The sequence below is a fragment of the Erythrolamprus reginae genome, chromosome 9, assembly GCF_031021105.1.
Source record: "Erythrolamprus reginae isolate rEryReg1 chromosome 9, rEryReg1.hap1, whole genome shotgun sequence".
In the NCBI taxonomy this organism is placed as follows: domain Eukaryota; kingdom Metazoa; phylum Chordata; class Lepidosauria; order Squamata; family Dipsadidae; genus Erythrolamprus; species Erythrolamprus reginae.
The window spans coordinates 55734274-55760886 of NC_091958.1; the positions used below are offsets into that span (position 1 = coordinate 55734274).

The 26613-nt window shown below is 45.6% G+C and overlaps 1 protein-coding gene across 4 annotated transcripts in view; it reads left to right on the forward strand.

The window, feature by feature from the left end:
- The window catches only part of LOC139172350 (lysosomal alpha-glucosidase-like), a 34289-nt gene extending 8312 nt beyond the window's left edge, over nt 1–25977 (forward strand). For 3 of the 4 annotated variants that reach the window (XM_070761375.1, XM_070761373.1, XM_070761376.1), the window contains exons 2-20: nt 1251–1783; nt 3130–3275; nt 3808–3973; nt 5743–5839; nt 6755–6874; nt 7067–7185; nt 9297–9428; nt 10096–10206; nt 11426–11539; nt 12520–12604; nt 13079–13196; nt 13821–13954; nt 14366–14517; nt 16612–16760; nt 18240–18381; nt 19094–19192; nt 20872–21036; nt 22110–22256; nt 25224–25977. In XM_070761375.1, coding sequence (XP_070617476.1) covers nt 1262–1783; nt 3130–3275; nt 3808–3973; nt 5743–5839; nt 6755–6874; nt 7067–7185; nt 9297–9428; nt 10096–10206; nt 11426–11539; nt 12520–12604; nt 13079–13196; nt 13821–13954; nt 14366–14517; nt 16612–16760; nt 18240–18381; nt 19094–19192; nt 20872–21036; nt 22110–22256; nt 25224–25286 — 2781 coding nt within the window. In that variant the 5' untranslated portion in view covers nt 1251–1261 and the 3' untranslated portion in view covers nt 25287–25977. Of the gene's footprint in view, nt 1–465; nt 543–1250; nt 1784–3129; nt 3276–3807; nt 3974–5742; nt 5840–6754; nt 6875–7066; nt 7186–9296; nt 9429–10095; nt 10207–11425; nt 11540–12519; nt 12605–13078; nt 13197–13820; nt 13955–14365; nt 14518–16611; nt 16761–18239; nt 18382–19093; nt 19193–20871; nt 21037–22109; nt 22257–25223 lie in introns of those variants that run through there. The other variant, XM_070761374.1, reaches the window with a different exon arrangement.
- The last annotated feature ends 636 nt before the right edge of the window (nt 25978–26613 follow it).

Genomic DNA, 26613 nt, shown 5'->3' on the forward strand with positions numbered 1-26613 from the left:
ATTACTTCCATGTATCATTTCCTCTTTGCTTTATTTTAAACTCTTACCATATGGCTGAACTGTTACAGTATTAAAATTTTGGGAAACAAATACAGCACATACAAAGGGAAAACAAAAACCAGTGGCAAAATATTTTGAACCGCAAGCTTCCCTTATATTTCTGACATTCTAAATGCAGACCCTGAAATCTTCAGGGGCCAGCTTAAAAATGACCTTTACATATACTATACTTTTTTTTTTCATGTGGGATCTCTATGCTGTTTTCCTGCATGAGAAAGGGAGGAGACCCTCTGCTAATTTTGAGAAGAAAAAAACAATAATTTAAGATTAACCTCCGGGTCCGTGGACTAAACAATGTTGTTTGGCGGGTCCCAGGGGAAGAGCCTTCTCTGTGGCAGCCCCGACCCTCTGGAACCAGCTCCCCCCGGAGATTAGAACTGCCCCCACCTTCCTTCCCTTTCATAAACTCCTTAAAATCAACCTTTGCCGCCAGGCATGGGGGAATTGAGATATCTCCCCCCGGCCTATACAATTTATGTATGGTATGTTTGTATGTACAGTATGTTTGATTAATAATGGTTTTTTAAAAATGTTTTTAAATCTATTAGATTTGTTATGAATTGTTCTATTGCTGTTGTGAGCCGCCCCGAGTCTACGGAGAGGGGCAGCATACAAATCTAAACAAATAAACAAACAAATAAATAAATAAATAAATGTTTCATAAATAAAAAACTTTTTTAATGAAAAAAAAGATTAATCGGTCCATGCTGGATAAGGCCAGGTACAGAAGGGAAGATTGACAAGGGTTTGGAGTAGAACGCAATGCCCTGTTTTGGAGGGCAGGAAGGATTCCTTTGAAGCGGGCTTAAAGAAGGTTGACTGTTGTGTTTTACAAGTGCTGCACTGGGCAGCTCTCGTTCCCTTCCCAGCTGTTGCTCTACCAAGTTGATTGAGAGAGAGACGGAAAGAGGTTTGCTTGGCTCTGCTTGGCCCTGCCCTCCTCTCTTCTCCTCTCCTCTCCTTTCTTTTCCTTTGCTCTCCTCTCTGGATTTACCAACCACAGTAACTGAATGGCTGAACTGAATTGCATGGCTACAATCAGTGGAGTTCACTCAGTTGGAGCCCCCGGTATCGGAGGAAGCACGCGTACGATCGCAGTGCAAATACCTCCACTCCTTCTCACTCTCTCTCATTACGATCCCCAGGGGACCGTGGATAAAAACTGAATTGTCTTTCTTTCCCTTCCTCAGCCGAAGCCGCCATGAAGTCCTACCAGAAGCTGAGCACGGACGTCTCTTGGCTCAGCGAGGCGGAGGAGGAAGACGCCGACGGGAAACCCTTGTGCCACCAGAAGTTGTCGGCTTGGTGGCTAGGTGGGGGCCTCTTGATGATGGCTGCCTTCCTTAGCGGAGTGACCGTTTGGGTCCTTGGCCAGATTTGGTGGGACCAGCACGGGGTTCCCTCCTGGTCCAAATGCACCTCCGTGCCACAGACTCGTCGCTTTGACTGCTACCCGGAGAAAAGTGTGGTGGTGACGCAAGAACTCTGCGAGAGTCGGGGGTGCTGTTTTGTGGAGAGCGAGGGGCCCCTCGACCGAACAAACGGGGTCCCCTGGTGCTTTTATCCCCCTGGTTTCCCCAGCTACACCTTGGGGAGCACGAATGAGACCGACCTGGGCCTGGTGGGTTTTCTAACCAGAGAAACAAAGACTTATTACCCAAAAGACATCGAGAAGCTGCAGCTCAGGGTGGAGTTTGAAACAGATTCTCGGCTGCACATCAAGGTGAGATATTTGTTAAACGTTCTCGCTGCCCCTTTGGCGATGTTGTTTTTGTTTCCACAAAGAGCATCTTCCTACAAAAAGATATGGATCAAATTGAACAGGTCCAAAGACGGGCTACAAAAATGGTGGAAGGTCTTCTGCATAAAACTTACCAGGAAAGACTTCATGGACTCAATCTGTAGAGTCTGGAGGACAGAAGGGAAAGGGGGGACATGATTGAAACATTTAAATATGTTAAAGGGTTCAATAAAGTCCAGGGGGGAAGTGTTTTTAATAGGAAAGTGAACCCAAGAACAAGGGGACACAATCTGAAGTTAGTTGGGGGAAAGATCAGAAGCAACGTGAGAAAATATTATTTTACTGAAAGAGCAGTAGATGCTTGGAACAAACTTCCAGCAGACGTGGTTGGTGAATCCACAGGAACTGAATTTAAACATGCCTGGGATAAACATAGATCCTCCCTAAGATAAAATGCTTGAAATAGTATAAGGGCAGAGTAGGTGGACCAGGAGGTCTTTTCCTGCTGTCAATCTTCTATGTTTCTAGGTAAATCATGAAATTAAGTCCACGTAGGAGCGAATGAAATCAACTTTATTTTTCACCCAGCTCTCTTACAATGAATGTTATCTCTTACACTACTTCAGCTATGTACATGCACAGTTTTACATGTACAGTTACAATGAACAGTATAGAAACATAGAAGATGTGAACTGAGCATCCATTTGTGGCTTTGTGTCACATCTGGGCTTGCCCAACCAGATGATACCAGGATATCTGCGAGACCGCCTTCTGCCGCACAAATCCCAGTGGCTGCTTAGGTCCCACAGAGTTGGTCTTCTCCGGGTGCCGTCGACTAAACAATGTCGTCTGGCGGGACCCAGGGGAAGAGCCTTCTCTGTGGTGACTCCGACCCTCTGGAATCAACTCCCTCCAGAGATTAGGACTTCCCCCACCCTCCTGGCCTTTCGTCAACTCCTTAAAACCCACCTCTGTCGTCAAGCATGGGGGAACTGAGACATCTCCCCCTGCCTATGTAGTTTTTATGCATGATATGACTGTATGTATGTTTTTTATATTGGGGTTCCTTGTTTTTAGATTTTTTAAATGTATTATTGTTATTTTAGATTCTAATTATTAGATTTGACATTATGTATTGTTGTTATCACTGTTGTGAGCCGCCCCGCTTCTGCGGAGAGGGGCAGCATACAAATCTAATAAATAATAATAATAATAATAATAATAATAATAATAATAATAATAATAATAATAATGATGATCTTTGACCTACACAAGGAATGCTACCTTTCCATGCGATGCGTAATTTGTACTTCTGTTGCTCTTGGTAGATCACCGATGCCACCAATCCCCGGTACGAGGTGCCAATTGACGTTCCCAAAGTCATGAAGAAGGCGGAGAATCCTCTCTACTCTGTTGAGTTCTGCAAGGAGCCTTTTGGTCTGATCGTGAAGCGAAGGCTCTCGGGGACAGTTCTGTAAGAATTTATTTATTTATTCATTCATTCATTCATTCCTTTATTTATTTATTTGATTTGTATGCCGCCCCTCTCCGTAGACTCGGGGCGGCTTACAGCAATGATAAAAACAATATATAATTCCAAATCTAATAGTTAGATTCTAAAATAACAATAATAAATTTAAAAAGTCTAAAAAACAAGAAACCCCAATATATAAAAAACATACATACAGTCATATCATACACAGAAAACTACATAGGCAGGGGGAGATGTCTCAGTTCCTCCATGCCTGATGACAGAGGTGGGTTTTAAGGAGCTTACGAAAGGCAAGAAGGGTGGGGGCAGTTCTGATCTCTGGAGGGAGCTGATTCCAGAGGGTCGGGGCTGCCACAGAGAAGGCTCTTCCTCTGGGTCCCGTCAAACGACATTATTTAGTTGACAGGACCTTTGATGTTGCTCTGAAAAGCCCTTCTTAAGTCACAAAAATAAATTTAAAAAGGAAAAGAAAATACATTCTCTTTCCCTTAACCGGGACATTTCCCTCTCGTAGGTTGAACACCACAGTGGCTCCCTTGTTTTTCGCGGACCAGTTTCTCCAGATCTCCACTGTCCTGCCTTCTACATTTCTTTACGGGTTGGGAGAACATCGGAGCAACTTCCTCCACCACCTGGAATGGAACACGCTGCCTCTCTGGGCCCGAGACGTCCCTCCGACGGTAGGTGTTCAGGCTGGCTTTATGAGCCAGTTTTGAGTTGAGTTTATTTTATTTTATATTTTTAGTGTAAAAGCTTGATTTTTTTTCTTTTCATATTTTTATTTATTTACTTTTTACTAGAAAATAAATTGACTTACAGCTATTATTATTATTTATTGGATTTGTATGCCGCCCCTCTCCGCAGACTCGCTATACATACATTACAATCAAGAAACCAAATTGTTCCTCTTTCTTTTAGATATTTTAATAGTATCTAAAAGTATCTAAAAATAATATGTTTGTTCTTTTTGGTGGTCAGCTGCCCAGAGTCCTTAGGGCAGTGATGGTGAACCTATGGCATGGGTGCCACAGGTGGCACATGGCGCCATATCTGTTGGCACATGAGCCGTTGCCTTAGCTTAGCTCCAAGGTGCATGTGTGTGCCAGCCAGCTGATTTTTGGCTGGCACAGAGGCTCTGGGAGGGCGTTTTGGGCTTCCAGAGAGCCTCCAGGGGGATGGGGGAGGGCATTTTTACCCTCCCCTGGCTCCAGGGAAGCCTTTGGAGCCTGGGGAAGGGGAAACACAAGCCTACTGGGCCCACCAGAAGTTGCAAAACAGGCCGTTTCCGGCTTCCCAAGGGCCTTGGTGGGGCGAAGGAAGCTGTTTTCGCCCTCCCTGGGCATTGTATTATTATTATTATTATTATTATTATTATTATTATTATTATTATTATTATTAATTAGATTTGTATGCCACCCCTCTCCGTAGACTCGGGGCGGCTTACAGCAATGATAAAAACAATATGTAAAGACAAATCTAATATTTAGAATCTAAAATAACAATAATACATTTAAAAAGTCTAAAAAACAAGAATCCCCAATATATATATTTTCAAATTCAGCTTAAACATGTGACATATATATATATATATATATATATATGTATATATATATATATATATATATATATATATATATATATATATATATATATAAACATACATACAGTCATATCATACACAAAGAACTACATAGGCAGGGGGAGATGTTTCAGTTCCCCCATGTCTGACGACAGAATTTACTTTTTTATTTTTTTATTTGATTTGATTTGATTTGATTTGTATGCCGCCCCTCTCCAGAGACTCAGGGCAGCTAACAGCAATAATAAGACAGCATATAATAATAATCCAATACTAAAAACGATTAAAAACCCATTAATATAAAAACCAAACATACATACAGACATCCCATGCATAGAATTGTAAAGGCCTAGAGGGAAAGAGGATCTCAGTCCCCCCATGCCTGACGGCAGAGGTGGGTTTTAAGTAGCTTACGAAAGGCAAGGAGGATAGGGGGCTATTCTAATCTCTGGGGGGAGTTGGTTCCAGAGGGCCGGGGCCACCACATAGAAGGCTCTTCCCCTGGGTCCCGCCAAGGTGTGGGCACTTGCTCACGTGCTCTTTCGGCACCCGAGGAAGAAAAAGGTTTGCCATCACTGCCTTAGGGAGTTGGGCAGCGTACAAATTGAACAAACAAACAAACGAAATAAGGAAACCGCAGTAAGAAATTGGAGTTCTTCCACGCTTGGTCAATAGCTTTCCTGGAGGCCTCTGATCCCCAGCTGTAAAACACAAGGGGCTTGGCTGGGTGCAACTTCGTCACGATTCAAGAAAGTTCGCCTGGGTTCTTTTGCGGGTCTGTCTCGGTTTCAAATCTCCCTGATGATCGGTTGTGGAAAGAAATACGTGGAATTGAAGATGACATCTCTACCTGTCTATTCTCGTTTTCAGGAGTCCTACAATCTCTACGGCGTTCACCCGTTCTATCTTCTCATGGAGAAAGGCGGAGATGCCCACGGGGTCTTTCTCCTGAACAGCAACTTGATGGGTGTGTCTTTCCTTTAATCCTTTTGGGAGGTGTTTAATACGGAGCCCGAATACCTTGGGGTGGACAAATGTAGCTACTGTTGTGAGCCTAGGTTGGGCCATTCCTTTATTTTCATGTACAGTTCAAGTCCCACAAGCTCTAGGTTGGCTCAGCCTTCCGTCCTTCCGAGGTGGGTCAAATGAGGGTCCAGATTGTTGGGGGCAAGAGGCTGATTCTGTAAACTGCTTAGAGAGGGCTGCAAAAGCAGTAGGAAGCGGTATATAATAGCAATAGCGTTTAGACTTATATACCACTTCATAGTGCTTTTACAGCCTTCTCTAAGTGGTTTACAAAATCAGACTCTTGCCCTCAACAATCTGGGTCCTCATTTTACTTGCCCCGGAAGGATGGATGGAAGGAAGGAAGGAAGGAAGGAAGGGGAGAGGGAAGGAATAGTGATAGCATTTAGACTTATATACAGCATCCTAGCGCTTTTGCAGCCCTCTCTCAGCGGTTTACAGAGTCAACGAAGGAAGGAAGGAGGGAGGGAGGGAGGGAGGGGGGAGGGAGGGAGGGAGGAAGGAGGGAGGGAGGGAGGGGGGAGGAAGGAAGGAAGGAAGGAAGGAAGGAGGGAGGGGGGAGGGAGGAAGGAAGGAAGGAAGGAGGGAGGGAGGAAGGAAGGAGGGAGGGGGAGGGAGGGAGGAGGGAGGGAGGAAGGAAGGAAGGAAGGGGAGGGAGGGAGGGAGGGCCATGGTGGCGCAGGTCTGAATCCACCTCTGACTCTGTAAACTGTGCAGAGAGGTCTGTAGAGTCTGTGGAGAGGGGCGGCATACAAATCCAATAAATAAATAAATAAACTATGAAGTGGTATATAAGTCTAAGGGCTGGTTTAATGTGACCTTCCCTTCTTTTCTTCTGTCTTCCTTCGTGGTCCAGAGGTGGCCCTTCAGCCGGCTCCTGCTCTCACCTGGAGGACCACCGGGGGAATTTTAGATTTCTACATCTTTTTAGGACCGGATCCCAACTTGGTGGTCCAGCAATACCAGCAAGTGATCGGTGAGTATCTCAAGAACCAGAAACACAGGAGATAATAGGTACAATAATAGAATACACGCCTTGAATTTTTTCCTGCTAGGAATCTCTAAGAAACAATAGCTTAACAAGTCTTGTGTATTTAATGTTACCTATCGGAACAGTGGCAAGAATCACTTGCGCTGATGTATTGAATATCCACCCCTTTTATTTCAGGTTTCCCAGCCATGCCCCCCTTTTGGGGACTGGGGTTCCACCTCTGCCGTTGGGGGTATGAGACAAGCAACAAGACTTGGGAGACAGTCAAAGCGATGCGGAATTTCCAGATGCCCCAGGTAAAAGGATTTCCAGAGCCCTCAGATTTGTGAGCAGCATACAAATACAAATAATAACGATAATAATAATGATGATGATGATGATGATAATAGAAACATAGAAACATAGAAACATAGAAACATAGAAGTCTGACGGCAGAAAAAGACCTCATGGTCCATCTAGTCTGCCCTTATACTATTTTCTGTATTTTATCTTAGGATGGATATATGTTTATCCCAGGCATGTTTAAATTCAGTTACTGTGGATTTATCAACCACGTCTGCTGGAAGTTTCTTCCAAGCATCTACTCCTCTTTCAGTAAAATAATATTTTCTCATGTTGCTTTTGATCTTTCCCCCAACTAACTTCAGATGGTGTCCCCTTGTTCTTGGGTTCACTTTCCTATTAAAAACACTTCCCTCCTGGACCTTATTTAACCCTTTAACATATTTAAATGTTTCAATCATGTCCCCCCTTTTCCTTCTGTCCTCCAGACTATACAGGTTGAGTTCATTAAGTCTTTCCTGATACGTTTTATGCTTAAGACCTTCCACCATTCTTGTAGCCCGTCTTTGGACCCGTTCATATAATAATAACAATAACAACAAAACAACAATAACAACATCAATAACAACAAAACAACAATAACAACAACAACAATAATAATAATCAACAGGAGCCTACTAAAAAAAGGAAGGGAAGAGGAACACCCTCTCCTTGGCTTGCCTTGATGCTGCTTAGGGTGACTGTTGGTACTATGTACATAAGAATAGAATAGAATAGAATAGAATAGAATTTTTATTGGCCAAGTGTGATTGGACACCCAAGGAATTTGTCTTGGTGCAGATGCTCTCAGCGTACATAAAAGAAAAAGAGATTCTTTGTCAAGAATCATGTGGTACGACACTTAATGATTGTCACAGGGGTCAAATAAACAATGAAGAAGCAATATTAATAAAAATCTTAGGATATAAGCCACAAGTTACAGTCATACAGTCAACCTGGGAGGAAATGGGTGATAGGAATGATGAGAAAAACTAGTAGAATAGAAGTGCAGATTTAGTAGAAAGTCTGACAGTGTTGAGGGAATTGTTTAGCAGAGTGATGGCGTTCGGAAAAAAACTGTTCTTGTGTCTAGTTGTCTTGGTGTGCAAGACAACTGGTTGGGTTTGGCAATATATAAAACAAACTAACAATGCATTCTTAAATGTATTGAAACACTATAGCTTTAAGAGTAATGCTGCATATGGCCATAAGAGGGAGCCAGAAGCGTGATTCTCTATCTCTCTGACTCTCTATTTCTACTCTGTTAGTAAGAACTATGTGTTAAATGCTGGTTTATGTATTTGTAAACTGAACAAGTAAGACTTATAGTTTTTTATATGTATTGACTGATTTAACTGTGTATGAATAGGATTGTTCTTGACTATGATATTTGCCAATTTAAATAATGTTTTATACACTTAATATATCTGGATTGTATTACTTGAACCATTATCTCTGGGCTACCAGGTGGATATCTGCTAGAACTCCATGTTTCCTCTGTATATGTGTATCTCTTACAACTCAGAGATCACTCTACACATTCCTTAACAATGACGGCAATTGTAGACCCATAAAACTGGGTGACTGCGTCTACTCTGTCTCGTGATGGGACCTCAAACTTACCACGTAACAAACAAGGCCCACAGAACGGTCCTTCAGAGGAGCCATCTCCAAATTAATAGTAGTAATAACAACAACAGTGTTGGAAGGGACCTTGGGGGTCTTCTAGTCCAGCCCCCTGCTTGGGCAGGACACCCTACACTACTTCAGACAGATGGTTATCCAACATCTGCTTACAAACCTCTAGTGTTGGGGCATTCACAACCTCTGGAGGCAAGCTGTTCCATGGATTAATTGTTCTGACTGTCAGGAAATTTCTCCTTAGTTCTAAGTTGCTTCTCTCCTTGTTTAGTTTCCACCCATTGCTTCTTGTTCTGCCCTCAGGTGCTTTGGAGAATAGGTTGACTCCCTCTTCTTTGTGGCAACCCCTGAGATATTGGAACATTATTGATTGGTCCTGTACCAGATTTGGGTCCCGTTGTCCCAGCTGGATTCTCTTTACTTCTCTCTTTGGTTCCGCTTGCAGGACGCCCAATGGAACGACATCGATTACATGGACAGCTCTCGAGACTTCGCTGTGGACCCTGAGAGGTTTGCCAGTCTGCCCCAGATGGTGGAGGATCTTCACAAGCACGGACAATACTACTTGCTCATTCTGGTAGGACCCTTTCTTCTCTTAATGCTTTTTGTGGTGTGCGCGTATGTGTGTTTATATTTGTATATGAGATAGATTTCTCTTTCCTGCCAAGGTGTTGTTATTAATAATAAATATTATTATTTTTTGTAATCATCACAGTTGGCCTTGTATTTTTTTGAATCACTTTTTTTGTTCTGATTTCAAAAATGTATATAGTTTTTCTATAGCAGGCATAGTTTCCAAGGAGCATCATCATTAATATAAAGTACTGTATAAGAAATATACTGGCGACATTAAGAAAACAGTAAGCTACATAGCAGAAATAACGCAATAACAAAAATGCTTCTATATCACTCACTTTATGTGATAGAGCAAAACGAAGCATGTTTTTGGAATCAGCACATCAAACTCCACAAAACAGACCTTATTTGGGGTGTCACCAGCGCTCTATACAGCGGGATCACAATCTCCCTGTTCCTGCTTGTTATACCTCTAGCTATGCAGCCAAGCATCCTACTTGCTTTCCCTACCGTCTGACTGCACTTCACCAGATGTGTAGACTTTCACTAGAAGGCTTTGGCAGCTGCCGGGGCCGGTTCTGAGAATTCTAGCCGCAACATCTGGAAGTTGGCCAGCTTGGGGAAACCGCTGTCTAAAACAGCTGGTTCTCATGTTATTTTTCTCTCAGGATCCCGGAATCAGTAGCGTCCAGCCTCCGGGCTCTTACTGGCCATACGACGAAGGCCTGAAGCGCGGCGTCTTCATCAACAACACCGAAGGGAAACCTCTAATCGGAAAGGTGAGTATCTCTCTATCTCCTCCTCTGCTCAAAGGGGGTCTCTTTAAAGCCCATTGACCACCCTGTCAGTCAACAAGCAGGGTTATCATTGAATAAGGAGCATCAATGCAGGAACCGCATATTTAGATCCTTACACAACTGAAATAAATAATTATGGTTAACTTTGTCAAAAGCTTTATACACATCTAATTTTAAAATACAGTGATACCTTGTCTTAGAAACTTAATTGGTTCCGGGACGAGGTTCTTAAGGTGAAAAGTTTGTAAGATGAAACAGTTTCCCATAGGAATCAATGGAAAAGCGATTAATGCGTGCAAGCCCAAAATTCACCCCTTTTGCCAGCCGAAGCGCCCGTTTTTGCACTGCTGGGATTCCCCTGCAGCATCACAAAAACACGGAAGTCTGGAAGTGGGGTTTCCCATTGAGGGGAGCCTCAGGGGAATCCCAGCAGTGCAAAAACGGGTGCTTCACTGGCAACGGAAGTCCGGAGGTGGGGCATCCCAGTGGTGGCGGTGGGTTTGTAAGGTGAAAATAGTTTGTAAGAAGAGGCCAAATCATCTTAAACCCTGGATTTGTATCTCGAAAAGTTTGTAAGACGAGGTATCACTGCACCTAATTTCCTTTTGGTAGTGGTAGCATGGTGTAACACATTGACAACATTTCTAATTGGTTCATGAATCTTTCTTTCTCTAACGAATCCATATTGATCTTCTCCAATTATCTTTGGTAAAATATATTCTCCTCCTGTTGGAATGGATACTCTGCTCAAAGGGGGTCTCTTTAAAGCCCATCGCCCACCTGTCAGTCAACAAGCAGGGTTATCATTGAATAAGGAACATCAAGGCAGGAACCACTTTCTGCCGCATGTGTCTGGTCAGGTCCCCCAGAGTCGGCCTTCTCCAGGTCCCGTTGACTAGTCAATGTCGCTCGGCAGGGCCAAGGGGAAGAGCCTTCTCTGTGGGGGCCCCGGCCCTCTAAAATCAACTGCCCCCGGAGATCCACACTGCCCCTTCCGCAAGAGTCTCACTTATGCCTGGTAGTGACTGATTTTAATATTATTGGGGTTTTAGATTATTATTTTTTAATTAATTGGATTATGATGTTGTATTGTCTTTATATGTTGTGAGCTGCCCTGTGTCCTTGGAGAAGGGTGGCCTAGATGTCCACTAAACAAACAAACAGACAACAAATAATTAAATATTTCCCACCCACCCCCCAGGTCTGGCCCGGCTTCACTGCTTATCCTGACTTTTCCAACCCAACCACTCATGAATGGTGGCTAGAAAACCTGAGACACCTTCACGCTCAAGTTCCTTTCGATGGACTTTGGATCGTACGTCTCCTTCTTATCTCCTCTTGGGCTCTGGGTGGCGAGAGATGGAAGGCCCCGAACTAGACAGTCAGTAAAAATAGGAAATGGATATAACGCTGACGGCTTCCGAGTGCCAAGTCAGGAACTCCTTTTGAAAGGGAAACCGGGTTTGCGTTTGTGTCTGTGTGTGTGTCTAGCAGCACATTTTCCGATTAACACATTTTATTAAAAGAGATAAATCTTCTTGAGCTGATGAACACATATTTTATTATCAGCATCTGCTTTTGTGAGTTACAGCTCACTTCATCTGATACTATTGTGTATTCACAGCTCCATGGAGCTTGGAAAAACTGATATATTGTAAAATATATGTTAGTAAAGGTGTTGCCAAACTCTTGGGTTGGGTTGAGTTGGGTTGGGTTGGGTTAGGGTGGGTTGAGTTGGGTTGGGTTGAGTTGGGTTGAGTTGGGTTGAGTTGGGTTAGGGTGGGTTGAGTTGGGTTGGGTTGGGTTGGGTTAGGGTGGGTTGAGTTGAGTTGAGTTGGGTTGAGTTGAGTTGGGTTGAATTGGGTTGAGTTGGGTGGGGTTGAGTTGGGTTGAGTTGGGTTAGGTTGACTTGTGTTGAGTTGGGTTGAGTTGACTTGTGTTGAGTTGGGTTGGGTTGAGTTGAGTTGGGTTAGGGTGGGTTGGGTTGGGTTGGGTTGAGTTGGGTTGGGTTGCTTTTGCTTGTGCTTTTGTTTTCGCTTTTGCTTTTGCCAGCATAGACTAACATGGCTCTAGTGAGACATTGAATTGCATTTTAATTCCACCCAGGTTTGACCTTGAAGTAAGTTTTCGGTAGGCTGGATAACTGTTAAGTTAACTGGGACAACGGTGACCTGGAAGATATTCTCTACAGAATATCCCTGACAGATTGCTCCTGAGTGTAGAAGTGTAGATTTGAGTTCATCATTCAGACGTTGAACAGGTCTACCTAACTCCATCCAGATCTCTTTGCTTTAGGACATGAACGAACCATCCAACTTTATCGATGGCTCCACAGAAGGGTGCTCCAAAGGAGATCTAGACAACCCACCTTACATGCCTGGTAAGAAAACACTGTCAAATCCGCAACAGCAAAGCTGGCACCAATGATCCTCTCATGAACTTCCGCACTACGTAAGCTTCTGCTGGTTAAGGGGATCGTTTTCTGAGTTTTAGGTCTGCCCAGGTGGGAGTCCGAAGTTAACCAGCCGTTGTGACAAATATAGTGCAGACGTTCCTGGCAAAATCATTGTGGTCAGTGAAGGGCACAATTTTTTTAATTACCGCACTGTGGGTGGGGCTTATTTTGTGGGTGGGGCTTGCCCGCCATGTGAGCAGGTGGGAGTGGCTTGACGATCATTTGACTGGGGGTGGCTTAAAGGTCATGTGATTGGCTTAAAGGTGGCCAACTTGATGTCACTCATGCCAAGGGTTTGGGTGCCCGGCCTCCCCTCGCCTCCAAGAGAGACAATTTCCCTCTGTATTGACTCTATTGACACCCGTGCCTGTCTCACCTCCCCTTCTCTGCCTCCGCCAGGGATCCTGGGAGGGTCTCTGTCGGCCAAGACCATTTGCGCTTCGGCCCAGCAGAGCGGCTCCGTCCATTACAATCTCCACAACCTCTATGGGCTGATGGAAGCCAAGGCCACCGCAAGGTAGACCATGCTCCTCGGCCTTCGGGAATTGCGTTTTTTGGGAGGTGACAGCAATAGGATGTTTGCAGGTGCAACAACATCATCTTCCTCTTCTTCCTCTTCCTCCTCCCCTTGCTATCCTTCTCCTTTTTCTCCTTCTCTTTGTCCTCCTCCCTCCACCTTCTCCTCCCCTCCTGTTCCTGCTCTTCTTCCTCTTCCTCTTCTTCTCCTTCTCTTCCTCTTCTTCTTCTCTTCCTCTTCCTTTTCCTCTCCACCTCCTCCTCCTCTTTTTATACTCTTCTTCTCCTCCTCCTCTTCCTCCTCTCCTCCTCCTCCTCCTCCTCCTCCTCTTCCTTTTTCTCTCCTCCTCCTCCTCTTCCCCCTCTCCTCCTCCTCCTCTCCTCCTTTTCCTCTCCACCTCCTCCTCCTCTTTTTATACTCTTGTTCTTCTTCTCTTCCTCCTCCCTTTCCTCTCCTCCTCCTCTTCCTTTTCCTCTCCTCCTCCTCCTCTTCCTCCTCTCCTCCTCTTCCTCTCCATCACCTCCTCTTTTTATACTCTTCCTCTTCTCTTCCTCCTCCTTTTCCTCTCCTCCTCCTCCTCTTCTTCTCCTCCTGACTAGGTTTGTGTGTTTGTTTTCCTTGCAGGGCTCTGGTTGAACTCCGAGGGAAGAGGCCCTTCGTTATTTCACGTTCCACTTTCCCCAGCCAGGGCAGGTATTCTGGCCACTGGCTGGGGGACAACCGGAGCGAATGGAAGGATATGTTTTGGTCCATTCCAGGTACCCCTCACCTGCTCCCAGGTGTAATTTTGAATATCTGCTGCTCCTGTCTCACACACAGACTGTTAGACACCCCTCTCTTATCTGGTGTGTGTTTGGATGGATGCTTCAAGGCAGGATTAGACAGATTCATGGATGCCAACTGTATCGGTGGTTATTAAAACAGATGTCCATGTGCCACCTCTATGTTGCTTGAGGCAGGCAGGAGTCCCTTGGGTCCCATTGGTTGGGGGTCAAAGGAAAGGGAGGGTCTTCCCTTCTCTTTCTGCTCAAGGTCCCCATGGACAATTGGTGGGCCACTGTGGGACACAGAATGCTGGACTCGATGGGATTTGGCTCTTCTTAGGTTCTTATGTTCTGACCTCTGTGGCCAGAGGTTGACCTCCTTTGGCCTCTGTCCAATTTCCCCAGGCCTGCTGAGCTTCAGCCTCTTCGGAGTCCCGCTGGTGGGGGCCGACATCTGTGGCTTCTCCAGCTCCACCTCGGAGGAGCTCTGCGTTCGCTGGATGCAGCTGGGAGCCTTCTACCCCTTCTCGCGCAATCACAACACTAAGTCTGAGAAGGTGAGTGAGGGGAGGGCTGGACGGGGGGGCTCATTTTTAATTTTTTATTGGGGGGTTGCTGTTGTTTTCCACATGTGCATGTGCAAATTTTTCAGCCACCATCTTGTTTTGGCTTTAAAAAATATTTTTGCAAATTTTTGGCACTGTACACACATGTGACGTGGCTGCATGGCGCACAAAGCATGCGCAGCCACTCAGTGCAGGAAGAAGCGAACCAGTGGCGAGGTAAGTTAGAATGTACCCCTGTCTGTAAGTACCTAATTTTTTGGATTATAAGACACACCAGAGTATAAGACACACCTTAGTTTTTGGGAGGAAAATAGGGAAAAGAATCTGTTTACCAGGTGTTCTGTCTGGGTGCCCCCAGACTTCTACACCAACTGGAAAAAGCAGCCAGACACGCTGGTAAAAGCAAAAGCACTTTATAGTTTGAAAAATAAACACAGAGAAAAACCTGTTCTTCCCAACAGGCAGGCTATGAGACTTCACAGCAGAGTCCTGATGGCCAGACAATACAGCAGACTTCTTGCTGCACACCCACCACTGTAGAGAATAAGACCCACACCTTTTCCCCCCAAGGTTTCAGTATTCAAAGTCACAAACCAGAATTCCAAGACGCCAAAGATCACAGCCAGGTCCCAGGACTCCCAAAGATAATACTCCACAAGCCAGGAAGGGTGGGTCTGCCTTTTCAGCCTTTCCAGAGAGCACCACACCCAAACCCAGCTGTTGCCTCTTTAGTGCTGAAAGTACCTGGCTAATTGTCCCCTTCGTTGTGTTGCTCTTCTCTGCCGGAGATCGATTATTGCTTGTGCCTTTTCATCTAAGGAATCCAGGCTGCTTGCTGGGGAGAGCTCCCTCTCGGGGGACTCTGGCTGTCCTCCCTCTCCCTCAGCCTGAGATTCCTCCTCCCCGTCTGCCTGAACCTCCTGTTCCTCATCCTCCCCCTCTGAGCAGGAAGCCGGCAGAGGATCAGCCGTTCCCTGAGGGGCCTCAGACAGAATCACAACACCAGGTATTCATCTGGCCAGCGTCCTCAGTCTGGTCAGCTTCAGCCCATTATTTTATCCCCTGGTTTTGGGCTTTAAAAAAACTTTATTCTGAGAGAGTAACAATGAAAGAGCTTGCAAGCCAGTAAGAGCTGGGAACATTGTTAGCCACTAGAAAGAAACATTCGGAGCAAGTAGAGCAGTGCGGAGAGGGGCGGCATACAAATCTAATAAATAAAATAAATAAATAAATAAATAAATAAATAAATAAATAAATGGAAAAAACCCTGCAAAAACTTAGGGCTTGGAAAACATTCTTCGTTGAAAGTAACAATGAAAGAGCTTGCAAGCCAGTAAGAGCTGGGAACATTGTTGGCACCTGGAAAGAAACATTTGGAGCAAGTTAGACCAATGGAAAGAAAAACCCTGCAAAGACTTAGGGCTTGGAAAACATTCTTTGCAGAGAGTAACAATGAAAAAGCTTGCAAGCCAGTAAGAGTTGGGAACATCACTAGCACCTGGTTAGGGTTGGAAAGAAACATTCTAAGTAATTAAAGCAATGAAGAAAAACCCTGCAGATGTAGGCCTTGGAAAACATTCTTGGCAGAGAGTAACAATGAAAGAGCTTGCAAGGTAAGAGCTGGGAAAATCGTTAGCATCTAGTTAGGGCTGGGGGAAAAACTTCGAAAAAAAGCAACATTCAGTGCACCTTATACTCCAAAAAATATAATAGTATTTTTGAGAGCGTTGAAAAGTGATTTAATTGACAAAGGAAGTGAAATTAAATGGAAGCATAGCCTAAAAAGATAAATCTAAAAAAAATTATTTGAAGTTTAAATAAAAATGTGCAAGCATAAGTGTTAACAAAATAAAGTAAAAATTTATATATTTCCGATTGAACTTCTGATAGTAATGGGGATGTAAGTATCCCAAATATCCATTTTTTTTGGGGGTGGTGGTGGTTATGTGTGTATGTTTTAATTAAAAAAAATTAAAATTAAAAAAAAGAATAGCGATTTGCTGTCTTTCTGGACTGTTGGTCCTTCCACCCTACCCAGACATCACTTGAAACCTTCTCTCCCTCTCTCCCTTCCCCTCTCCACAGGCTCAAGATCCCACGGCCTTTAGCCCGGCAGCCCGGACGGCCATGAAGGCAGCGCTAGAACTCCGTTACACCCTGCTGCCCCTGCTCTATTCTCTCTTCCACCGGGCTCACCTGCAAGGGGAGACGGTCGCCCGCCCGCTGTTTTTTGAGTAAGTCCTTGACTACGTCCAAGAGAGGATTCTTGGGTTAGCTCCGCACGGCGTTGCTGTAAAACCTTTGAGAAACGGGACTTCGGAGGGAATTTGGGAAGGGCTTTAAGGAAGAATTTATTTGTTTGTTTGTTTGTTTGTTTGTTTGTTTGTTTGTTGGTTGGTTGGTTGGTTGGTTGGTTGATTGATTGGTATGCCGCCCCTCTCTGGAGATTCAGAGCGGCTAACAGCAACGATAAAACAGTGTACAATAGTAATCTAATACTAAAAATGATTAAAAACCCATTAATATAAAAAAACCAAACATACGTACATACAAACATACCATGCATAAATTGTAGAAGCCTAGGAGAAAAGAGGATCTCAATTCCCCCATGCCTGATGGCAGAGGTGGGTTTTAAGTAGCTTACGAAAGGCAAGGAGAGTGGGGGCAATTCTAATCTCTGGGGGGAGTTGGTTCCAGAGGGCCGGGGCCACCACAGAGAAGGCTCTTCCCCTTGTAAGGAACCCGGTCCATCTTTTTTTTTCTTTTTTAAAAAATAGCCTTGTTTACCATATTTTTCTGAGTATAAGACGCACCCTTTTCCACCCTAAAAGAGGCTGATAATTTGGGTGCATCTTATACTCCGAATGTAGCCTTTTTTCAGCCCTAACTAGGTGCTAATGATTGTCCTAGGTCTTACCTTGCAGGCTCTTTCATTGTTACTCTCTGCAAAGAATGTTTTCCAAGCCCTAAGTCTTTGCGGGGGTTTTTCATTGCTCTAACTTGCTCCAAATAAGTTTCTTTCCAGCTTGCAAGCTCTTTCATTGTTACTCTCTGCCAAGAATGTTTTCCCAACCCTATCTTTGTAGGGTTTCTTTCATTGCTGTGCTTGCTCCTAATGTTTCTTTCCAGCTCTAACCAGGCACTAACAATGTTCCCAATGTCTCTCTCTGCCAAAAATGTTTTTCCAGCCCTAAGTCTTTGCAGGGTTTTCCCCCCATTGGTCTAACTTGCTCTCAATGTTTCTTCCCAGCCCTAACCAGGTGCTAACAATGTTCCCAGCTCTTACTGGCTTGCAAGCTCTTTCATTGTTACTCTCTCTGAGTAAAGTTTTTTTAAAGCCCTTAACCAGGGGATAAAATAATGTGCTGAAACTGACCAGACTAAGGACACTGACCAGATGAATACCTGGTAAGCAGATTCTTTTCCCTATTGTCCTCCCCAAAAACTAAGGTGCGTCTTATACTCCGAAAAATACGGTATACATTTTTCTTAACGTACATGAGTATTTAGTAAACAGTGTATTGTCTGGGACGTTTTGCAGTCTTCTTAACATGACCACACGAGTCTACGGAGAGGGGTGGCATACAAATCCAATAAATGAATGAATGAATGAATGAATGAATGAATGAATGAATGAATGAATGAATGAATGAAAGAAAGAAAGAAAGAAAGAAAGAAAGAAAGAAAGAAAAAAAGATTTTCCCTTCTGGCAGGTTCCCAAAGGATGAGGCCACCTACGCAGTGGAGAAGCAGTTCCTTTGGGGCAGAGTCCTGCTGGTGACGCCTGTTTTGGAACCTGGCACAGATTCGGTGATCGGTTACTTCCCCAAAGGTGTTTGGTACGATTACTACACGGTAAGATCCCGGCCCTTGAGCTCCTGACATTTAGCATTTAGATTTAGCATTTATGCTTTCCAGCCCTAAGTGGTTTACAAAGTCAGCCTCTTTCCCCCAACAATCTGGGTCCTCATTTTACCCACCTCGGAAGGATGGAAGGCTGAGTCAACCTTGAGCCTGGTGAGATTCGATCTGCCAAACTGGTGGCAGCTGGTGATCAGCAGAAGTAGCCTGCAGTACTGCACTCTAACCACTGCATCACTGAGGAAGGGAGGGAGGGAGGGTGGAAAGAAAGAAAGAAGGAAAGAAAGAAAAAAGAAAGAAAGAAAGAAAGACAAGCAGTAGGGAGGAAGGAAAGAAAGAAAGAAGGGAAAGAAGGAAGGAAGGCAGGCTGAGTCAACCTCTGCTGGCAGGCCGTTCCACTGGCTGATCGCTCTCACCGTCAGGAAGTTCCTCCTTATTTCCATCCGTTGCTCCTGCAACGGAAGGAAATTTGCTCCTGGAATTTTGCTCTGTGCATCCACACGAAGCCAAAATATGCTTTGACCCGCTTGGGTGTACGGAACAACCTTCGCGCACAGCACACCGTTCACTACCGGTGCGCCATCCTCTGCCGTACCGATAGCAACCCACCCCTCTCCCCACCTCTCTGGAGCCCAGGAGAAGCCCATTTCTGAGCCTCCTCCAAAAGCTTCCCACCCACCTGAGGTCTTCTCCTCGTCCTCTTCAGGGGTCTTCGGTGAACAGCAGCGGGGAGAGCTTGGAAATGGTGGCCCCCCTGGATCACATCAACGTCCACCTGCGAGAGGGGACCATCCTGCCAACTCAGGTGAGACAAGAAGGTGCTCTCGCTGCTCCCTCCGCTGCTCCCAATTTTATCTATCTATCTATCTATCTATCTATCTATCTATCTATCTATCTATCTATCTATCTATCTATCTTTTTTCTCTCTCTCCTATCTACCTTTCTTCTATCTATCTATCTATCTATCTATCTATCTATCTATCTATCTATCTATCTATCTATCTATTTATTAGATTTGTATGCTGCCCCTCTCCGTAGACTCGGGGCGGCTAACAACAATAATAAGACAATATAAACAAATCTAATATTTAAGTTAATTAAAAAACCCCAATTTAATAAACCAATCATACATACAGACATACCATGCATAATTTTTGTGTAAGCCTAGGGGGAGGAGAGTCTACGGAGAGGGGCGGCATACAAATCTAATAACTAATAATAATAATAATAATCTCAGTTCCCCCATGCCTGACGACAGAGGTGGGTTTTAAGGAGCTTACGAAAGGTGAGGAGGGTGGGGGCAACTCTGATCTTTGGGGGGAGTGGGTTCCAGAGGGTCGGGGCCGCCACAGAGAAGGCTCTTCCCCTGGGTCCCGCCAAGCGGCATTGTTTAGTCGACGGAACCCAGAGAAGGCCAACTCTGTGGGACCTAACTGGTCACTGGGATTCGTGTGGCAGAAGGCGATCACGGAGATATACTCGTCCAATGCCAATGATTTTTGGGTCAGGCTCGGAGAGCCCAGAGTTCCCAGGGCAAGGCTGTACGCGAGTAACGCTGATCCTCTCTCCCTCCGTGGGATTCCCAAAACTTGGATCTAGAAGAGGTCTGACTTCTGTCTTATTTCAGGTTTTTAATGCCATTTGTTAATGACAATGACTTTTCAGCCCAGAGATATGTCCCACAACAGCTTACAAACAGTGTTTCTCAACTTTGGCCACATTAAGATGGTGGGTGTTTAGCAGTTTGCAGAGTGACCCCTGAGTTATCAAGGATGCACATTGGGTGAAGGAAAACGTGGGATTGTGGGATTCTAGCAGATATTTACTAGATAGTCGGGAGATAGGAGTAACAGGTCTGCCCATGACTAAACCCCGTTGGAAAATGTATTGATTGATAAAATTGTACAGGTGTGCAGAAATGGACAAATCGACAATAGAATAAAAAGGATAAAAATGATTATTATAAGGTTTGGATTATAATTGAATTTTTAAAAAAAACCAACTGTGAGACAATGTGGAAAAAAAGACCAAAAAACAGGACACTCACAACATACAAAGTATTGTAAATAGATACGTAAATAACAATGTAGGAGATTTGGATGTAGATCTGTGTAGAAATGACACAATGGCAGGCCCATGTCTCCCCAACACTGGCTGCCGATTGGTTTCCAGACACAATTCAAAGCGTTGGTGATGACCTACAAAGCCCTACATGGCATCGGACCAGATTACTTGCGGGACCGCCTTCTGCCGCATGAATCCCAGCGACCGGTCAGGTCCCACATCAATTAGACAATGTCGCATGGTGGGGCCAAGGGGAAGAGCCTTCTCGGTGGGGGCCCCAGCCTTCTGGAATCCGGCCGTACCCTCCTTGCCTTCCGCAAGAGGGAAAGACAGGGTCGCATAGATGAAAATCTTTTAAATTCAGCCTGTCTGAAGTGACATTCTCTCCCTCCTTCCTTCTCTTTGCTAACGCTGTGTTAGAAACCCGGAGGCAGCACTGGGCTGAGACGCCGGAACCCTCTGACCCTGATTGCAGCTTTATCCCCGACCTCCAACGCCTGGGGAGACCTGTTTTGGGACGACGGTGACAGCCTGGACACCTTTGAAAAGGGGGACTATTCCTACCTGGTGTTCAACGCCACGCAGGTAAGGAGGTCTCACCTGGGAGCCGTGAGGAGAAAGCTCAGGTTCTTCTACTTGGTTTATTTACTGATTTTATTGATTGATTGATTTTGTCCAATACACAATGGGGTTTTTAGTGGGTATACACATAGTCAAATACATGATGAAGGTTACAGAGGAGATACTCATAGAAAATATATATCTAAGAAAGAAGAGAAGTTATAGGAATAGATCGGGGAAAAGGAATCCTCAATCTGAGCATTGGCAGTTCTGTGTTAGCAAAAACTTCAGAAGAGAAGGATTTAGGGGTTGTGATTTCTGACAGTCTCAAAATGGGTGAGCAGTGTGGTCCGGCAGTAGGAAAAGCAAGTAGGATGCTTGGCTGCATAGCTAGAGGTATAACAAGCAGGAAGAGGGAGATTGTGATCCTCTTATATAGAGCGCTGGTGAGACCACATTTGGAATAATACTGTGTTCAGTTCTGGAGACCTCACCTACAAAAAGATATTGACAAAATTGAAGGGGTCCAAAGACAGGCTACAAGAATGGTGGAAGGTCTGAAGCATAAAACGTATCAGGAAAGACTTCATGAACTCAATCTGTAGAGTCTGGAGGACAGAAGGAAAAGGGGGGACATGATCGAAACATTTAAATATGTTAAAGGGTTAAATAAGGTTCAGGAGGGAAGTGTTTTTAATAGGAAAGTGAACACAAGAACAAGGGGACACAATCTGAAGTTAGTTGGGGGAAAGATCAAAAGCAACATGAGAAAATATTATTTGACTGAAAGAGTAGTAGATCCTTGGAACAAACTTCCAGCAGACGTGGTAGATAAATCCACAGTAATTGAATTTAAACACGCCTGGGATAAACATAGATCCATCCTAAGATAAAATACAAAAAATAGTGTAAGGGCAGACTAGATGGACCAGGAGGTCTTTTTCTGCCGTCAGTCTTCTATGTTTCTATAAATAGTGAAATCACACTTGGCCATTAAAGAATTTTGTGTTCTATGTTCAAAAGTTAGTTGAAAACAAGTCACAGATTCAAGACAACGAAATTGCTGCTCCCCAGTGTAATTCTCCTTCGTCTTCCAGAACACCTTCGTCTCCACCGTCCTGCATTCCAGCACTGAAGCCACCTACATCACAGTGGACAAACTCACTGTCTACGGAGTCCAAGAAGAGCCAAAAGCGGTCACTGTCGGTGGAAAAAACTGGCCTTTCACTTATTTGGCCAACCAGGTAATTAACCCATTGCTTGTTCAGACCAGGGACTCTACAAATTGAGCGACTTTTGTGGGCTTCAACTCAGTTGGTGAGATCCCAAGTGGTCCTCTGAACTACTCAAAACGTCCACTACCGGTTCTCCAGAACTGTTGGACTGAACTGCTTCAACTCCCAGAATCGCTCTTTGCTCTTGTCAGTAGAAAAAGTAGAGTATGAATGCCAGGAATGAGAACAACGACACTGTTGTGATTGGTCCACGTCCGGCTCAGCTGGTCACGGATTTTGAGGACCAGGAAATGGATGCATATTGGTATTCTAAGCCTGTGTTCTTGGCAGTCTGAGAGTGAGAGTGAGGGGGAGTTAGGGACTGGGGACCCACCAGAGACTGTAGCACCTCCAGTTATGGTATTGATATGTCAGATGCCAGAGTTAGGAGGACAGTGTCTAGACATGAATATCTGAAAAGAAGGGGTTCTTGGCTTTAGTAGCTCAATGGGTCAATTGGCCATGCCTTGTCAGTATATAAGGGACAGTCTGAGGATAAGTGGGCAGTCAACGAAGCGGTGGAAGTGATGTGCCGGTGCCTGGAGGCTGTTGGGGCCTGGATGGGTGTCAACAGACTCCAACTCAAACCCTGATAAGACGGAGTGGCTGTGGGTCTTGCCTCCCAAGGACAATTCCATCTGTCCATCCATTACCCTGGGGGGGGAAATCACTGACCCCCCCTCAGAGAGGGTCCGCAACTTGGGCGTCCTCCTCGATCCACAGCTCACATTAGAGAAACATCTTTCAGCTGTGGCTAGGGGGACGTTTGCCCAGGTTTGCCTGGTGCACCAGTTGCGGCCCTATCTGGACCGGGACTCACTGCTCACAGTCACTCATGCCCTCATCACCTCGAGGCTCGACTACTGTAACGCTCTCTACATGGGGCTACCTTTGAAAAGTGTTCGGAAACTTCAGATCGTGCAGAATGCAGCTGCGGGAGCAATTATGGGCTTTCCCAAATATGCCCATGTTACACCAACACTCCGCAGTCTGCATTGGTTGCCGATCAATTTCCGCTCACAATTCAAAGTGTTGGTTATGACCTATAAAGCCCTTCATGGCACCGGACCAGAATATCTATGGGACCGCCTTCTGCTGCACGAATCCCAGCGACCAGTTAGGTCCCACAGAGTGGGCCTTCTCCGGGTCCCATCGACCAAACAATGTCGATTGGCAGGACCCAGGGGAGAGCCTTCTCTATGGTGGCCCCGGCCCTCTGGAACCAGCTCCCCCCAGAGATCAGAATTGTCCCCACCCTCCTTGCCTTTCGTAAGCTCCTTAAAACCCACCTCTGTCGTCAGACATGGGGGAATTGAGATACAGTGATCCCTCGATTAGCACGGTCTCGATTAGTGCGAAACGCTACAACATGGTTTTTCAAAAAAATATTAATTAAAAAATACTCCACGGTTTTTTTGCTATACCACGGTTTTTCCCACCCGATGACGTCATACGTCATCACCAAGAGTCACTTCTCTGTCTCTTTCTCTTTCTTTCCTGTCATTCTCTGCTTCAATCATTTTCTCGTTTCTCTTTTTTTCTCCCCTTTTTTCTATCATTTCTCTCTCTCTTTCTTCCTCTCTCACACTCTCTTCCTCCCTCTCTCATCTCTTTCTTTCCTTCTCTCTCTTTCCTTCTCTCTCCCCCCCTCCACTTGCCCACGAGAAGAAAAAAATCAACCTCTGCCGGGCAGCTCCCCTTGTGCCCCCGCTTTGTGCCTGCCTCTTGTCCCTCTCTTTTGGGGATTTTTTTTTCTTTTCTGTCTGAGTGCGTCTGTGTGAGCGCGAGAGAGGGAGTGCATGTATGTGTGGGTGTGTCTGTTGCGGCTTGGGCTGGTCGGTCTCGGAGGCGGGAGAAGGCAAAGAGGTAGCAAGCGGGGAACCCGGCGGGGTGGATGGCGTCGTCGTCGTGTGTGTGTGTGGTGGCCGCCTTCAGCTTGGGGTCGCCGCCGGCGTGCTCGAAGGATGCGCCGCCGCTCGCCTTGGAGCCCTCGAAAGCCTCGTCGTCTTCTGTGCTCTGCTCGCCGCTGCTCTCCAAGCGGGGCGCAGCGGCTGGGAGCGCGCGCCTTTTCTGCGTGGATCCTGGCTAGCCGTCGCGCCTCTCTTGAAGATGGGGAGCCTGGCGACGCGCTGTTTTCCCCCACCGAGGACAATCGGGGTAAACTTTTGGTTGGGAACCAACCGGCCCGGTGCTCTTTTGGCTCTCTTGGGGTTTCCCCTTTGCCTGGGCAACGGGGAAACTCCATCTTCGGCTCCTCGCTGCTTCCGCGCTGCGGAGCAGATCAGCTGTTGGGCGGCCAAAGGAACCTTCCCTGGGTCTTCCCCGCTGCCCACACGCAAACTCCACCATCTGCGCATGTGCGGCCATGGGAAAAAAAGGGCGCGCATGCGCAGATGGTGTTTTTACTTCCGCACCACTATAACACGGAAAATCGATTAGCGCGGGAGGTCTTGGAACGTAACCCCCGCGCTAATCGAGGGATCACTATATTCTCTTCCCTCTAGGCCTATACAATTTATACATGGTATGTTTGTGTGTGTGCTTGTTTGGTTTTTAATAAGGGTTTTTTAGTTATTTTAAATATTAGATTAGTTATATGCTGTTTTTATTATTGTTGTTAGCCGCCCCGAGTCTACGGAGAGGGGCGGCATACAAATCAAATCAAATCAAATCAAACCAAATCAAACCAAACCAAACCAAACCAAACCAAACCAAACCAAACCAAACCAATCAATCAATCAATCAATCAATCAATCAATCAATAAATAGTGAACAACAACAATGATCAACTTTTCCTATGACCAACTTTTGCTACGATTAACTTTTGCAAGCGTGTGTTGTTTTTTTATTCCTGATCGTTGACCCGTCCGGACAGAACAGCCCTAAAGCAATGGTGCCACCCACTCACTGGTCCACCTTTTGCCTTCCCCCCCACAGGTCCTCCACGTGAGCGGCCTGCAGCTGCCCCTCAACCAGGGTTTCTCCGTCCGGTGGATGTGAGAGCAGGAGGATTTCCTCTGCACCAGTTGCATGACGAGCCCGCCGCCGCGAGGGGAACGAGCTGCTGCCTGTGGGGACCCTCGGCATGGGATCCCCCACGTACCTCCGTGGCTGTGCCTCCCCTGCTGAGCCGTGCCGTGGTCTTCTTGCGTCTCCTCGGGGGAAAAGGCCCTCCTCCTGCTTGGCCAACGGCCGCCTCCCGCTTCTTGGAGAAGGCCTCCTCTCCCGCAGCTCCCGCTCCAGGCTTTCCGGCACAGAACCTCTCGCCGTCTTCCGTGTTTTTCTCCCATCCGCTGCATGTGGCCAAACGTCTCCCACGCCGCGAGTGGCGCTTTGCAGCTTTCCTGGGGAAGGAGAATTTTGAGTCAAAGAACACTGGAGTGGAGTTCCCGATGAGTCACTGGAATTTGGCTGGGCAGCCTGGGATTTACTACTACAGTAGTACCTCTAGATACGAGCTGCTCCACATGCGAGTATTCCAAGTTACGAGCAGAGAGGCAAGCAAAATTTCTGTTCTACATACAAGCTTAAATTCAGGATATGAGCAGAGCGTCCACTAGGTGGCGCAAGAATTCCATTTTTTCCAGTTATCTCCGGGCAAAAAGCCAAATTTAAATGCATTGGTTCGAGATACAAATTGATCGAGATACGAGGTCGGCTGTGGCACGAATTAAACTCGTATGTCGAGGTACCACTGTACTGCTGCTACTACTACTGTTACTACTGCCAGATGGTTCTGAGTGAGAAGCGTCACTCATCTCTCTCTCTCCCAGTTGTATCCTAGAGGGGATGTGTAGGGGGATTCTCAGTCCCCCAGGTCACGGTTGCCCCAAAGGTGCTTTTTTTCCAAGAGGCAAACTAGACTTTCTGGTTTTTCCTTTGAAGACTTTTCACTTCTCATCCCAGAAGGCATCTTCGACTCTGCCTGGGTCCATCCCTCCACCCTCCACCACCTTCTTATCCAAGAAGAAGATTCTTGGATGAGAAACGAAAGGACTTCGAAGAAAAAGTAGAAAGTCTATTTTGCCTCTTGGAACAAAACACTTTGGGGAAAGAACTAAAGGAAAGAAGGGAAAGCAAAAGAAAGGAAGAATGAACGAGAGAGAGAGAGAAAAAGAAAGAGGAAGGGAAAGAGGAAAGAAAGAGCGAGATAGATAGAAAGAAAGAAAGAAAGAAAGAAAGAAAGAAAGAGGAAGGGGACGAGAAGGAGGGAGGGAGGGAAAGGCTAAAGAAAGAGCGAGAAAGAAAAAAGAAAGGAAGAAAACAGAAAGAAAGAAAGAGGAAGGGAAAGAGGAAAGAAAGAGCGAGATAGAAAGAAAGAAAGAAA